Genomic DNA, 14764 nt, shown 5'->3' on the forward strand with positions numbered 1-14764 from the left:
TACATACGCTTCAGGTTACAGACTCCGCTAACCCAGAAATAGTGCTTCAGGTTAAGAACTTTGCTTCAGGGTAAGAACAGAAATTGTGCTCCGGTGGTGCGGCAGCAGTGGGAGGCCCCATTAGCTAAAGTGGTGCTTCAAGTTAAGAACAGTTTCAGGTTAAGAACAGACCTCTGGAACGAATTAAGTACTTAACCTGAGGTACCACTGTACATAATGTGTATGACATGCTCTATATCAGTTTGATTTTTTTGGGGGGATGCTTAAAAAAATATGACAAGGACAACTTAGGGCCAAACTAGCTGTGATGGGACATTTAAGTGATCACCCTGTTCACATGTGAAATGGGTGTGCTGGGTAAAAGGAGTACGTGCGAAAGGGCTACCTAATCCTTTTCCGTTCTGCGCCTTGATGCCCTGTAGCTGGCTGCTCTAGTGGATGGGAGATGGGAGTGGAGAACACTGATTGGAGCAATGGAAAGAGGGAAAAGAAGGTATCGGTGGTGGGAGGGCTGGCTGTTCTTTTCCCATGTGTTCTTTTACCGTTAAAAGAAGACTTTCATCCTTCGCTTTGTATTTAAACAGGGCAGACACATGAAAAGAAATGTGTCAGCCAAGGTCAATTCTAGTTTGGCCCATAGAACTGGAAATGTGACAGAAACACCAATGTATGATACCTGAGGGACGGCAGTTTGAGACCTGCAGTGTTAACAAATATTAACAGAGACCAAACTATAATTACCCCAGGTCTCCAGTTCTAATTTCAGCCTAGTCCTCATATTGTTCTGCCAGGTCCCCGTGAGCATCAGTTGTGCCAGGCCAATTACAAACCATGACACTGGGATATAGTTAGGATATAGAGATGTTTCTCATACATTGCAAAGCTGTGCAACCTGATTAGGATCAAGTTGTCACCCTCCCAGATTCATGGACGGCTGAAAATACTTATCAGGAACAATGGGCCTAAATTGTCACCAATACCAATAACTGTTAGCTTAGGCTTTCAAGTTTATTGAAATATCTCTATGTTGTTGTTTTTCAATAACAGGAAATGATTCAGTGCTGTAGTTTTGGATGTGGGAGATGAACCAGGTCAAAAGAGGGCCATGGTATTACTTGGTACCCAGTGTACCAAGTGTATTGTAAACCAGTCTCCATTTCAGGGCACATGGCAGTATAATAACACAGCTAGTGCTGATGGTCCCCCTCCCTTTTAGAGTCCCCAGACAGAGTACTTTTTCCCAGTGGCTGATCACTGTATTTGGGATGAATCAAGCTCTCAGAAGGCCCTCAGACAGAAGAACTGCTGTGAGCGGGAGCAAGCCAGCATTTTCGTATGTTACATTCTCAAGTGACCAATTAACTACTTTCCCTTCTTTGTTTGGCTGATTATTGAATGTTTACCCAGATGTTTTATGGCACAAGACACTGCCAGGAAAGGGCTTAAGGCTAGAGATGAGCCATTCTAAGCAGAGACAGGAGGCCGAGTAGGTTGGCTGAAGGTAGTGAGTGGTAACCTTATGACCCCTTGTGCTTAAGTGGGGGAGATGACAGAGAAAATGACTTAGTTTTCTCTCTTCCTACTGTTGACTCTTCCACTCAGCCCAGCTGTCACTGGGCTCTGGGTAGAGAAATCTGAGCTAATACAAGGTTTTACGGAGACAACAGGTGGGTTCGTTGGGGGTAGAGGGATAAGGCTTTGAAAAGCATTTCAAACTATAATGAAGATACTTAATCTTAATTAGTTTGGATATTGGATCTTCTCTGAGAAAACATCTAGGTTTGGAGTCATATGTTTGGACAAGGCCTCACACCACTCTTCAGTAAATGCCTAATGACCCATTCCCAAGGGTGTGCTTTAGCTTCAGTAGATGAAACAGAGAACCGTTGTTACATCTTGGGAAATGATAATGCTGTATTTGGGCTAGAGAGAACTCTTCTCTTCCTGGTTGTGCTGGGCACTATCAGGGTACATGCCAGGAGTGGATGCTGTAGTGTCTTTATGAAGTCAGCTGGGGAAGAAAGGAGTGAAGAATTTTGTAAATCAAACAGTCCCCTCTCGAGCTGTTTACTGAATTCACATCATGAAACTCTCTCTCAAATTAAAAAAGTGAAATAAAAATGGAACCCACTTCAGACTCTTATGACATATCATTTTATAAGGCTGACATCTGAGTCCCATACAGCATGTCATGCCAGAGCAGTAGAACTAGGAAAATATCTTCCAAACCTGATTATTTTGGTCACCAATGTGACCGACTAATGTCATTTTGTTAAAAAGCTGGGCACAGAACCCAGAATTAATAGACAAATAGTGCCAAATTACTTCATAAAAACCTCAAAGATGTCAAATGGAAAATTGGAAGGAGGCAGACCCATACTGGACGCAGTGGCCAGATCTCAACGGATAGCCTTGTGGAAGTGAATACTATAAATCCTGACTAACAAAACAAGAAAAACAGAAAACCATGATATGTGCATCAAAATGAAAATATTAATTGGAACCACCAGACATTAGCACAAATATTAATTTGCCGTCTCTTTTGATATGTACAAAAATATATTTTTCCTTTTTATTTGTTTAAATTATTATTTTCCCCAGCCTCAATCCCAGCCAAAGTCATGTCCAGTCATCTGGTAGAACTTCATGTTGAAGGGCCTGTAGAATTCCCGCAGCCTCTGGACCACTTCCTGGTCTATGTTGGGGTGGGTCCGCCCCTTGGTTTTGCCCAAGCAGTGGGGCTTGCTGCTGCCTTCAGCCTTTTTCAGGCATGGGAAACCCTTGGTTTTGTTGAAGTAGAAGTGTTTGTCCGTGATGATCCTCTTGAGGCCCAGAAAGTCCTGGACTCGGCCTAACTCACCAGCTGGATCACTGATTAGCCTCTCCCCACTGACAAAGAGGATCTGCCCAATGGGGAAATACAGGAGCCAGTTTTCCAGGTGCTTGGCGTAAATGCCAATCTGGATGGCACTCCAGGAGGTATCAATGAGGCCCGTAGTCCTGTTTTTGAAGGTCAGGCTCTCAAAGGTGGGGATGTCAGGCTTCTTGGACAGAGTTTGCGTGTAGTCAGATATGGCTCTGGTGACCGGGTCTCTCACCACCACAATGAGCTTGGTGCCCTTCGACATGGCAGAGATGCGAGCCGGGGCTTCCTTGGTGACAAAGTAGCTGGGAGTTTTCTCCATGGTGATCTGCCCATCGAGGGTTCTTGGCATCAAATCCCTAATGCAGAAAAGAGGAGAGATTGAAATTACTTTTGGAGAATTGGGCTTCAACAGCAAAAATTTGGTTAAGGTCTCTTGCAATGAAGGACAGCTGGCACAAACATAATACATGCACGTAGATTGCACTTAATCATAGCACTCATAACACATTTTTCATTTGTTTGAATGCTTTACTATCTACACCAAGGCTCAATTGCCATGGAACCTTACCTTCCATTTTCATAAGCTAAATCTGACACAATAAGTAAATCTCCAGTTATGTGCACAGTGTAGCTATTACATGTGCATTGCGCCACAAACATATCAGTAAGTAGTCTATCCTATCCAAACAGTGTAATTTAGCTATGATATCATTCCCACAGATGCAAATAGGAATGGTTTCCTTTATTACAAATTGCTATGGAAGTGGTAGCTATTTTTCTTACTCATAAAATTATTACTTAGGAATTATTCAGTTAAAATTGCCAGGCAGCAGATTCAGTTTAGAAAAAAAGATTTACAATTTCGGACACTGCATAATCATTATGCTGGCTGACACTGATGGGAGTTGGAGTCCAACAATGTCTGAAGGGTCACAGGTTCCCCATTCCTGCCCTGGGAACTAGCTTAGATGACTTCTAAAAATATTAGGCAAATTAATGGAGGAGAGGTCCATAGACAAGCTATTAGCGATGATAACCAATTCCTCTGTGTTCCCAAGTTGTATAGCTCTGAATCCCAGATGCCTGGTGTGAACAAATAGGGGTTGTTGTTGTTGTATTCATACCCCGCACATCTGACTGGGATGGTTATTGCCTTTGGACATCCCAGAGGCATTTAGCTAGTCACTGTTACACCTCCAGCTTCGTTAAGAGCGGTGGATGCGTAATCTGGTGAACTTGGTTCGCATCTCGGCTCCTCCACATGCAGCTGCTGGGTGACCTTGGGCTAGTTGCACTTCTCTGAAGTCTCTCAGCCTCACTCACCTCACAGAGTGTTTGTTGTGGGGGGGAAGGAAGGGAAAGGAGAATGTTAGCTATTTTGAGACTCCTTAGAGTAGTGATAAAGTGGGATATCAAATCCAAACTCTTCTTCTTCTCTTCTACTTGTATGGTTAGTTAGAGTCAAGTGACCTTCAAAGCTGAATGGGCATCTGAATATGGGTTTCTCAGTCCAAACTCAGCACTATGAGTATCCAATGCTACATGAGTGATCTTCCACTTATGGAATGCGGCTACCAATTCCTCTCCCTTCCCTGAGCTCACCCCTCCCAGAATATCCCCCAACCTTTTGCAAGAGAATTTGAGGGTGCACAGAGGGTTGCAGGGGGAGAGAAGGAGGAAGTGCCATTGTGGAAGTAGAACAGCAACACTGGATGCAACCCTATATATTTCACCAAACTGATGATAACATGTGGGGTTTTTTGGGGGGTGGGAGAATGTTCTGAGTTTTCAAACATTCAAAACGACGTCATCAAAGGAAGGCAAAACAACTGGTGCTTTAAGCTGAATGTGAGTGGGAAGATGGGAATCCGAGCAACAAAAGCAATTCAACAAGGAATCATCTGCCTGAAGAAAACTAGGGTTGCTTGAGGAATTTGTTCTTTGTGATTTCTGATAGGAACTGATCTGCTCTGCATCTCCCAGGCTAATGCGGAGATCACAGTACAGTTATCCTTTGGATTTTGTACTTCTGTGGGTTTTGCATTGCAGTTTTTGGCTTTTAAAATGTTCCAATGTAGTATAAAGATGAATATTTTATGATAAGTTTTTTTAAAGAGAGAGAGAGAAAAGAAATGCAGACTTTGAGAGAAATTTAGAAAGGCATATTTTTGGGGGGAAATACTTCCAGAAATACATATTTATGTCCTCCATGTTCATTTTTAAAGAAACAGCAGATTAATGTGGAAGCAGGATGGAACAGACTTACAAATAAACACATGTGAAACTGATATGGACCAAAAAGAGAGAGAGACTAATGTGTAAATCCTAAAGGGAAACTGTTGTGAGGGCTTGGGTAAGAATAATTATAACATTAATTCAAAACTCTAAAGTTGTGATGTTCAGTTGGAGAATGTAATCAAGATGGGTCAAAACAAATTAGAGAGAACATCATGGGATGTTTCTATCATGCGACTCCCATCTCCCTTTAAAAAGATAGCCCAATGTGATGCAAGAGCAACGACTGCTAGATTGTATCCTGCTACTAAATAAGTATCCAGGAAGCAAGAATAGGCAGTCTGACTCTGTCCGTGTTTCATTATAAAAGGTATGGTTGTGAAAATAATTCTTATTTTGATACATTTAGATTACATAAATATGGCAACTCATCACACTTCTCCCTCTGATTAATTGTCACATTTTAAAACCACCTTTAGGAATGGGGGAGGAATGCATTTGGTTTGCTTTCTGCAGCACACTGACCTGGTATGACTCTTCTGTATTTGCTTACAGCTCACAACAAAATTCCCAGTTGGATTATGCATTTATCTGAATTTTGCAGTGCAGTTTTGGTGTGAAACCTTATTGAAAAGTAGGTGTTTTATGTACAAAAAAGTGCATACAAAATTCATTTAATTTAAATACAATTTATTCATGCATTGTTTTAAAAATGTCCAAACAAAATGGGACTAGATGAATTTATGATTGTGGTCCAGCAAAATTGAAATTAAGCTGCCCGGTCCACTCATAACCACATCAGGCCAATGTGTGATTATATAGACAAAGCCTTCACTGGAATCTTCCTAGGTACTGCATCTGAATATGCCCCAGAAGCCACAGTTCTTTACTGTTTTCAAACACCTGAAAGTGCTTAATAACTGTTAGATGGCAACAGAGCACTGTAGGATCATCTAACTTTAAAGACAGACTTTTGTGAGCTTCCTCTTTTAAAAAGGATGCTTACAGAAAGGGTCAGCCAAAACCCAGTCCCATAAAAGCAAACAAAGATTTTCCCAGATGATTCACAATAGGGCCAGATATTGCCAAGTCCAACATTAATTACCTATTCTTAAGAATGAGAGGAGCCACCGAAATGCTACCCTAACAAAGCAAACACAGAAGGCTGATTGCTCATATCTTGATTTACTGGGGAACTCAAACTTTTAGGTGGCATCTTTGTAGCACATTAGTCTTCTTCAGAACTGGGAGATGAATGCTATCTTTGTCTGCTTGTGTCAACACTTGGCAGGCTGAAGCCACGGATTGCATGTTGTTGGGAGCCACTAGGCATGTCCTGCCACAGCTTTGGAGAGATTAATGAATGACAAAGGCATCTTTCATGGACATAAACAGCAGCCTGTAGGGCCTTATGGATGGGTGGCATCTGGATTTTATTGAGAAGGAGCCACTTGAAAAAGATCAGAGCCACAGAAATATTTTGGCAAACATAATTTCCAAATGATTTTTTGCCAGAATAAATGGACTGTGTTATTTTAAATTTAGTAGGATTGGGGTGGTGGTGGTGTCTATTTAATTATTTAATGTAAGAGGATGCCTTCTCTGAAACAGAGTACTTTTTATATGCGTAGTCTAAATTCACAGTCTAGCACCGACTCAGTTCTACCCATGCAGCTGATAGGTCAGCCATGCTTCAAGTATGCTACTGAGGGCCTAAAGCTAGTGCCTCAATGGAAGCTTGGGAACAACAGAACCAAGAATTTGGGAACTAAGCACCATGTCTATTAAATATCCCTCAGTTCAGGCATTGCATCTGACCACCAGCAGTCGTCATAGGAGCAATAGAATTTGACAAATGCTGAATAACCAAAACTTTGACTATTCTCAAATTATTTAGGCAGTGTGGAAAGATAACTGACCCTGAACATTTCAGCTACAGCATCATCTGATTTACATTGTCTTGTTTAACTGGTTTGCTGAATAAGTTTATTACATGCCTACTTTTTCATTGAGAATACTACCAGTCTGGTTCCAAACGTTTGATGTGCTCATTAATGTTTTGATGTTGGACTGGAGCAAACAGAAGTATCTCTGTGCAGGACCAACCTGCAGGATTGGGAAGTGTCCTGGCGGAGGTGCTTCTGCCACTTAGTGGGATGGTGTGGAAGTGGGACAGGGTGGTGGCAAAGTTGGTCCTGTGTGGAAGCACCAGTGGAGCCAATCCCATGGTCAGTGGGACAGTGGCGCACCCTTGCCCCATGGTGCTGGCCACCCCTATGAGAAGCACTCAGCCTTGGTCACCCTTATTCAAAGCATGTTATAGTTAACTAATGATAATAATAATAATAATAATAATAATAATAATAATAATAATAATTTATTTGTACCCCACCCATCTGGCTGGGTTTCCCCAGCCACTCTGGGTGGCTTCCCAAAAAAATGAAAAATACATTAAAATGTCACATATTAAAAACTTCCCTGATCTTCAACAAACTTCAAATGTCTTCTAAATGTTAAGTGGTTGTTTACCTCTTTGACGTCTGATGGGAGGGCGTTCCACAGGGTGGGCACCACTACCGAGAAGGCCCTCTGCCTGGTTCCCTGTAGCTTTGCTTCTCACAATGAGGGAACCGCCAGAAGGCCCTCAGCGCTGGACCTCAGCGTCCAGGCAGAACGATGGTGGTGGAGACTCTCCTTCAGGTATACTGGGCCGAGGCCCAGTATACAGGATGCATCAGTGATTATTTTCATTCCACGGCTATGGGTTTCAGGGAAGGAGAGAAGTTGCACATCTTCCCTTTGGGACATGCATGTGTTCCTGATGTGTTCACAGTTCTGCTATGCATCTCAGAGAGACTATGCCTGAGGGTGTGCCTATACCAAAACAAATTCTATGCCTTTTAAGTGTCAGGCTGAATGGAGCTTAAATGCTTGCCATGCACTTCCCTTCCATTTCCTTCCCACCACTGGCAAGCTTGAGAGTTTGTGCCTGTGAACTGCTCTCTGCTGCTACTATTCAGAGACAGAATGCATGTCTGTACTTCAGTCCCAACCTATTTGAGAGTGAAGTGAATCTGTGCCAGGTGGGGCAGTGCTTGTATGCTAGCTTCCCAGAGGGTGTGTCACTGTTGCTTACCAGGAGGGAGAGGGGAAAAGCGGTGGGGAAGTTAAATGTACTAGCCCAAGTATCGGATTGGCTCCACCAATGTGTTTGCTCCCCATCAACTTTCCCATTACTAGTAAGCAACAGTGGCTGATCTGCTGGGAAGTTTGATTAATGGCGCCGAACCATCTGGAAAGCCACTTCTGGAAGCAACACCACCCCTACCATCCATCCAGGATTGCCCTGCAGACCTCAAGAGTTCTCTACTCACCATGTATATCCCTGGCTAGATCCACCCCTGTCCTCTCCCCCAAGCAGTTTTGGCTGTCAACATGCCCATACAGTGGTACCTCGGGTTACAGACGCTTCAGGTTACAGACGCTTCAGGTTACAGACTCCACTAACCCAGAAATAGTACCTCGGGTTAAGAACTTTGCTTCAGGATGAGAACAGAAATTGCGTGGCGGCAGCACGGCAGCAGCGGGAGGCCCCATTAGCTAAAGTGGTACCTCAGGTTAAGAACAGTTTCAGGTTAAGAACGGACCTCCAGAATGAATTAAGTTCTTAACCCGAGGTACCACTGTATATGGAATTTGCTAACAGAGGAGCAAATGGGGCTGGATGACTGTTGCTCTGATTATCTTTCTTCTGGGGTGTGATGGGGGAGAAGAATGACCATTGAACAGGTTTTGCTGTTCACGGTGTGATAGTTCCTCTCTGCACAGCCTCCTTCATTCCCCTCCAGCATTCTGTTTCTCGCTTTGCAATGCTTGGTGGCGATTGCTGAATGGGCAATTGTGTCTTGAATTATATAGGCTCAGGATGCCAAGTGAAGAAGAAAAGAGCAGCGGCGGGCAAGCTTGTAAGCAGTACGGATACAGTTTCCATGGAGATGCCCTTGGGTGCAATGAACAAAGAGTGGCACATTACGGAGCACGGGGCCTTACGGCAGAGCCATCCCTGAGTGCTCACACACACTGACACAATCGTTTATCCTTATCTTTGGCATTGTTACCATTGACCTGACCATGGCCCCCAAGGCTGCATTAAAGAACTGCTGGAGAAACAATGCAAAAGAAAGAGATGCCAAAGCTGCAGGAGGGGGAAAAATATTTGTACAAAAGCAAGCCTGGTACAAGGCCCAGCCCCATTGAGTGACTTATTCACACACCTCCCCACATGAGCCTCTAAGTCCCAGAGGCTGTGCAAAGTCTTATCGCAGGAGCAAAACGTGGTCCACAGGCACGATGTAGTGTGCGCTCAGACATGCATTTCCATTGTCCTGTTGGCTGAAGGAGACAACGTTTATGGATTTGTACAGATGGGCTTTCGCCAACACCAGTCGGCATGCTCCACTGCAAAAGCAGTTTCATGATGAAAGGCACAGGCACAGAGGGCACTTCTAGAAAACCTGTTTACTGAGCATTCATCTGGATTTGTTTGCAGGGAGATTAGACAATGTTGGCTATTTGATGAGCATTCATCCTCATTTGTTTGCCAGGAGGTGAGATGAGGTTGCATCAAAACAAATATCATCCCACACTTTCCAGGGCGTTTCCTCATCACTTTATCCATCACAAAAAGTCCAGTGTTTTAAGAACTGGGTTTCTTATGCCAAACAACTATAATTGCCCAACCTGAATGTGTCAGTTCCCACCATGCGAAAATTCACTTATCTGAATTCACATTCCTCAAATTCAGATATCTGAACAGCTGGAATTTGTCCACCTCCTAATTTATTTGTATTTTGCTGGTCAATGGCAAACATTTAGGGCAGAAAATGCAAAGAGAGGGAAGGGGGAGAGATTGGACAATTAAGAGAGCAGGAGAGATTGGACAAATCTGTTTTCCCTTTGACTCTCTTTTGCTGGTTGGAAGAAACCATGGTGGGAGTGTGGAGAGAGATCATGGATAAGACATGTTCACAAAGGAAATAATGGAAATCATCAGCTCATAATGCAAACACTAGCCTAATGACCTTACGCCAAAGAATAAACGGACATAAATCAGACATCAGGAATCACAAGACAGAGAAACCAGTAGGAGAACACTTCAATCTCCCAGGACATTCTATACAAGATCTCAAAGTAGCTGTTTTACTACAAAGGAATTTCAGAAATAGACTGGAAAGAGAAGCTGCTGAATTGCAACTTATCACCAAACTTAAAACCATGGAGAGTCCTGGTCTGAACAAAGACCTTGGATTCTTATCTCATTATACATGACAAAGCCATTTTTCACCTTCTCACCCCTTGCTTTTTCCTGTAAGACCTATTGCAGTCGTTAAGAGTCGTCAACAGGCTCATCACAGCTATCTGCCAATCACCCATTCCCACCACCCTTCTGAGTAATACCCCTCCCCACCTTCTCACTATATAGAAGGGTCTGGAAACTTCTGTTTCAGTGTATCTGAAGAAGTGTGCATGCACACGAAAGCTCATACCAAGAACTAACTTAGTTGGTCTTTAAGGTGCTACTGGAAGGAATTTTTTTTGTTTAGCCTAATGAATGATTTCCTGGGAACGCATTGTGTTCAGTAAGCGAGACCTGCATGTATATGACTGAATCCCACCTGAAAATAGCAGCAGTCTGGAAGTGCCCATATCCAACTTAGGAATTGCTTGCAGGTGGGTTTAAAGCTTAGATGTTTCTCACTGCAATTCCCCTGCCACCCTCACCTTTATCTAATTTGCTATTCAAGTCCATTCTGCTATATCATTCTTTGGAATCCTACAGGGGTGGGTGGTTTGGGGGAGAATTGCAATATGGTGGTCTAAAGTACAACCTCCCTGAATGACTTGTCCTTCAGAGGCCATTGGAGTTTTGACAGACATTTGCACCCAACATGTATCTCACCATTAAGAAATGTTTTCAATAATTCTAAAGACTTTTAAAGTTCAAGGACCCATCCTCTAGATCAAAGTGTTAGCAGTGTGCCCCTGACAGTGCTATTTTTTGTACGATTTTATTTTTTTCTTATGTGTTCTACTTTCTCATTGCTTTACCTCTGGGTTACTCAGAAACTTTAAACACTCACACTGGCCTGATTCACATGAAACACTGAGCCAAATTATAACTTAAAGTGAATAAGCAATGTGCTGGTGCTTTGCTCCTTCCCTGGTCCTGTTGCCACTATACTATGGTGGTTTGGCTTAGCCTTATATGCCAACCTAGGCTGATGGTTTATCTCATTCCAAACAAACTACAAGGAACTACCTTTACCACTGCCACATTGCTACTGCTTTCTGATAATGGCACATTTATTTCTCAGTAGGTAGGCTGGTCTATTTTGAAGGGTGGGTGGATGACCATCCACTTGAAATAAATGACAAAACTACATGCCTAAGCTCAGCAGTGGCACCGTGGGCTTTTGTTGCACGCCTGCCTGAACAGAAGAAGGCAGGTCTATGGTCTTGGCTATCCATACCTCTCCCTTATCTCAGATCAAAATACATGCATTTGTCTCATGCAACAATGTTTCCATTCTGCTGCAGTTCATCTTCCACCCAAAACTATGTTATTTGTCTCACTATCATAATTACAGAATTTAATTGTGAACATTATATTTTCATTACATTATTCTGCCCCATTCATTTTAGCATGAAGGAAACACAACACAAATAATGGGGAAACTTTATCAATTACGTATCATTTGTGGACTGAAAGCAACAATTGCAAATACCAATCATATTCACGGGATCAATTTTCATTCTGGACATGGGATGAATACATGAACACTGGCCATTTCTGCTCTTGTCTCCATTTTCATTGGAAATTCCCTGATGTCCCTACTTGTAGCACATTGGTCATGGCGCTGGTTGCCACAGGACTAGAGCCTCATTGACCTCCCCCTCCCACACTCCTTCAACTCTACTCTTGTAGCAGTGGGGAAGTGCACAACATAAATCTCACATATCAATGAGTTCATCTCTGGAAAAAGACAGGGGCCATCCAACATGATTTAGTTGTGTGTTGCTTCTCGAGAGATGCTTTGCTGCTCAGGTGACAGTGCTGGTTAAAAATGAAAGCTGCTTGTTAATGCAGAGTTATCAGGGTTTTGCATATGTGGGCAGGAGGAGATAAAACAAAACACCTCCCCACTGGCACTGTGAGTCAACAACATGCAATGCTTTGAAAGAAAGAAAGCCGGGGGGGGGGGGGGAGGAAATTCTGATAAAAGCATCAATCCACCATGGGATCCTGGCATCTTGACACCTTTTGCTGTTACTTCACAGCGTTTGCTGCCTCCGGCATTTGTTCACTTGGTGTTTTGTTTACATTTCAAGCAACATGCAGAAGTGCCAAGGCGCTATTGCTGTACTTGGAGGTATGATTCAAGGCAAGGATGGGGGAAGGGGGGAAGACAGGAGCTTTACAATGTTAAACTGACAGACCACTCACTGCCTGGGAGCAACGTTAGAAACTTGGATATATTTAACTAGGCACCAAATGGCTCCTTAAATCAGGGTTACAGGTGCCAAAGCAGAATGTCTACTTGCCATTTGGGGGTCAAATGGCTTGAAAGTCATATCTTTCAATGCAACTTTTTTCATTCTGATTGTGAAGTTAAAATATCACAGATAGAATTCTGCAGAATTTTTTGCTAGCGTGTGGAAACAGGCAAGACCCAGGGACCCCCAAGCATGCACCTCCAGATGGTGGACACATCAGACACCATCCTGGCACCCAGGCAGCTTCATTTGGTTGCAAGTGGCCAATAGTTAGGTGCAAAATGTTCCTGGTGCCTGGAAAATTTCCAACGCTGCCTGTGAGAATATCCAAAGACTAGGTGCATGTGTGCAAGCTTGAGCACCAGGAAAATGCATTATTATTATTATTATTATTATTATTATTATTATTATTATTATTACTACAGTGCAGCTCTAACCTGCTAAGCTGCCTTATAGACATGATGATAGTTTCGTCTCCCTCTGATGGAACAATACAGTGAGTCACTGTGCTGTACTCACACATTTCACTGGAAAGTGGAGGGCCAGACCAGCTTGGGTGGATCAGAACCATCCCTTGTGAGGCCTTGCTACCACACACCAGAAATGAATGTTCCTGCCAGCCATTATGTACTTGCAAGAAACACTTTCCCCTCAATAGAACCTGGAAGCCAATCACAGTTCCACTCAAGACACATAAACAGAGGAAGGAAAGCACAGCACACACATGGCTATATATAAATATATATAACTCACTAGTACAGCGTATGACCCATAAGTATAAGATTGCAGATGCAGCATGACTAGTTAAAACAGGAGTGGGAAACCTGAAACCTTCCAGATGTTGTTGGGCTACAGCTCTCATCATCCCTGACTGTTGACCACATTGGCTGGGGCTGATGAGAGTGGGACTCCCAACAACATCTAGAAGACCACAGGTCACCCCTCATCCCTGGACCAAAGGATCTCAGGTGGCAGGATCAGGGAAAATCTCCCAATTACTGATCAGATTGCAAAAGGGAAAATGGACCAATAGTCTGAGTCAGGAGGAAGTCTTTGGAACTGAAATCCTCCTTAGTTGGTGGAGGAAGATTGGAAGAAATTCAAGGACTATCTACAAAAATATTGTAAATTGTATGATTGTTAAGAAAGATGTAAGATTAGCAAAAACATGGCTTCAACAAACTAGTTATAAAGAATATAAATTTAAATTTAATTGGAAGATGAAAAGATAAATTTTGGATAAGTAACATTTTATAATTAAGTTTCAATAAGACTATGTTAAATCTTAAAATTTGAGATATTAATATTGAAAAATTATATTATATGATTTAATCCAAGTTAATAACTTGCTGGTAAAATTTATGAGTTTAGAAAGCAGGAACAAGGGTTGTGAGGAAGTCCAAAGATGAATATGAAATGTGGATTTTGGAAAAGATTGTGTTATTATGTATGTATTTTATTGTTAAACTAAAATTTAATAAATATTATTAAAAAAAAAATTTAAATCCTCCTTAGTTTACTGACTCAGCATAAAGCCATTTCTTATAGCTACTTTGTCTCATGACAGTAGCACTGAGAGGAAAGTGCAGTACGCACTATGGAGGTTATTCAGAGCCTAGAAAAATAAGCTAATATTCTCTTTTTGAAGGGCATAGTCTTGTTTCCATCATAAACTTGAATCTGATCCACCTCCCCACTCAAACAAACAAACTATGGACAGAAAAAATGGTTTTGGCTGCGTAAGGTTTGGGATTAATCTGAAGGGATGTGAAAATCTTCTTCTGTTGAATAAGTTAGGCAGCATTTTCACCTTCGATATTAAATTGCATAGTGGCTTACTGTTTGAAAACTCTATGGGGACAGTGGGCTATGCACAGCAGGAATCACTGCATTTCATAAAACAAACAGCATAAGCTTGGGCAGTTTCTGGCTGGCCAAGGGCAAAAGGGGCATTTGCTATGACTCTGAATACCAGTTGCTAGGGCTCAGAAGTAGGGAGAGCCCCATGGCACTCAAGTGCTGCTTGTAGGCTTCCCATCAGCATCTGGCTGGCTATTGTGAGAGAGCAGAATGTTGACTAGATAGGCCTTTGGTCTGATCCAGCAGAGC

The 14764-nt window shown here is 42.5% G+C and overlaps 1 protein-coding gene and 1 long non-coding RNA gene across 2 annotated transcripts in view; both read right to left on the reverse strand.

Annotated features, from left to right (window-relative positions):
- LOC307210429 overlaps positions 1-14764 on the reverse strand; it is a 963897-nt gene that overhangs the window by 264909 nt on the left and 684224 nt on the right. The window lies entirely within an intron of this gene.
- LOC307210357 (heparan sulfate glucosamine 3-O-sulfotransferase 3A1-like) overlaps positions 216-14764 on the reverse strand; it is a 71900-nt gene continuing 57351 nt past the window's right edge. The window contains exon 2 of the mRNA XM_079966211.1: positions 216-3222. Within this exon, the coding sequence (XP_079822337.1) occupies positions 2604-3222 (619 nt within the window). The 3' untranslated portion in view covers positions 216-2603. The remainder of the gene's footprint in view (positions 3223-14764) is intronic.

Source organism: Podarcis cretensis (assembly GCF_951804945.1).
Source record: "Podarcis cretensis genome assembly, chromosome: 2".
Lineage (NCBI taxonomy): Eukaryota > Metazoa > Chordata > Lepidosauria > Squamata > Lacertidae > Podarcis > Podarcis cretensis.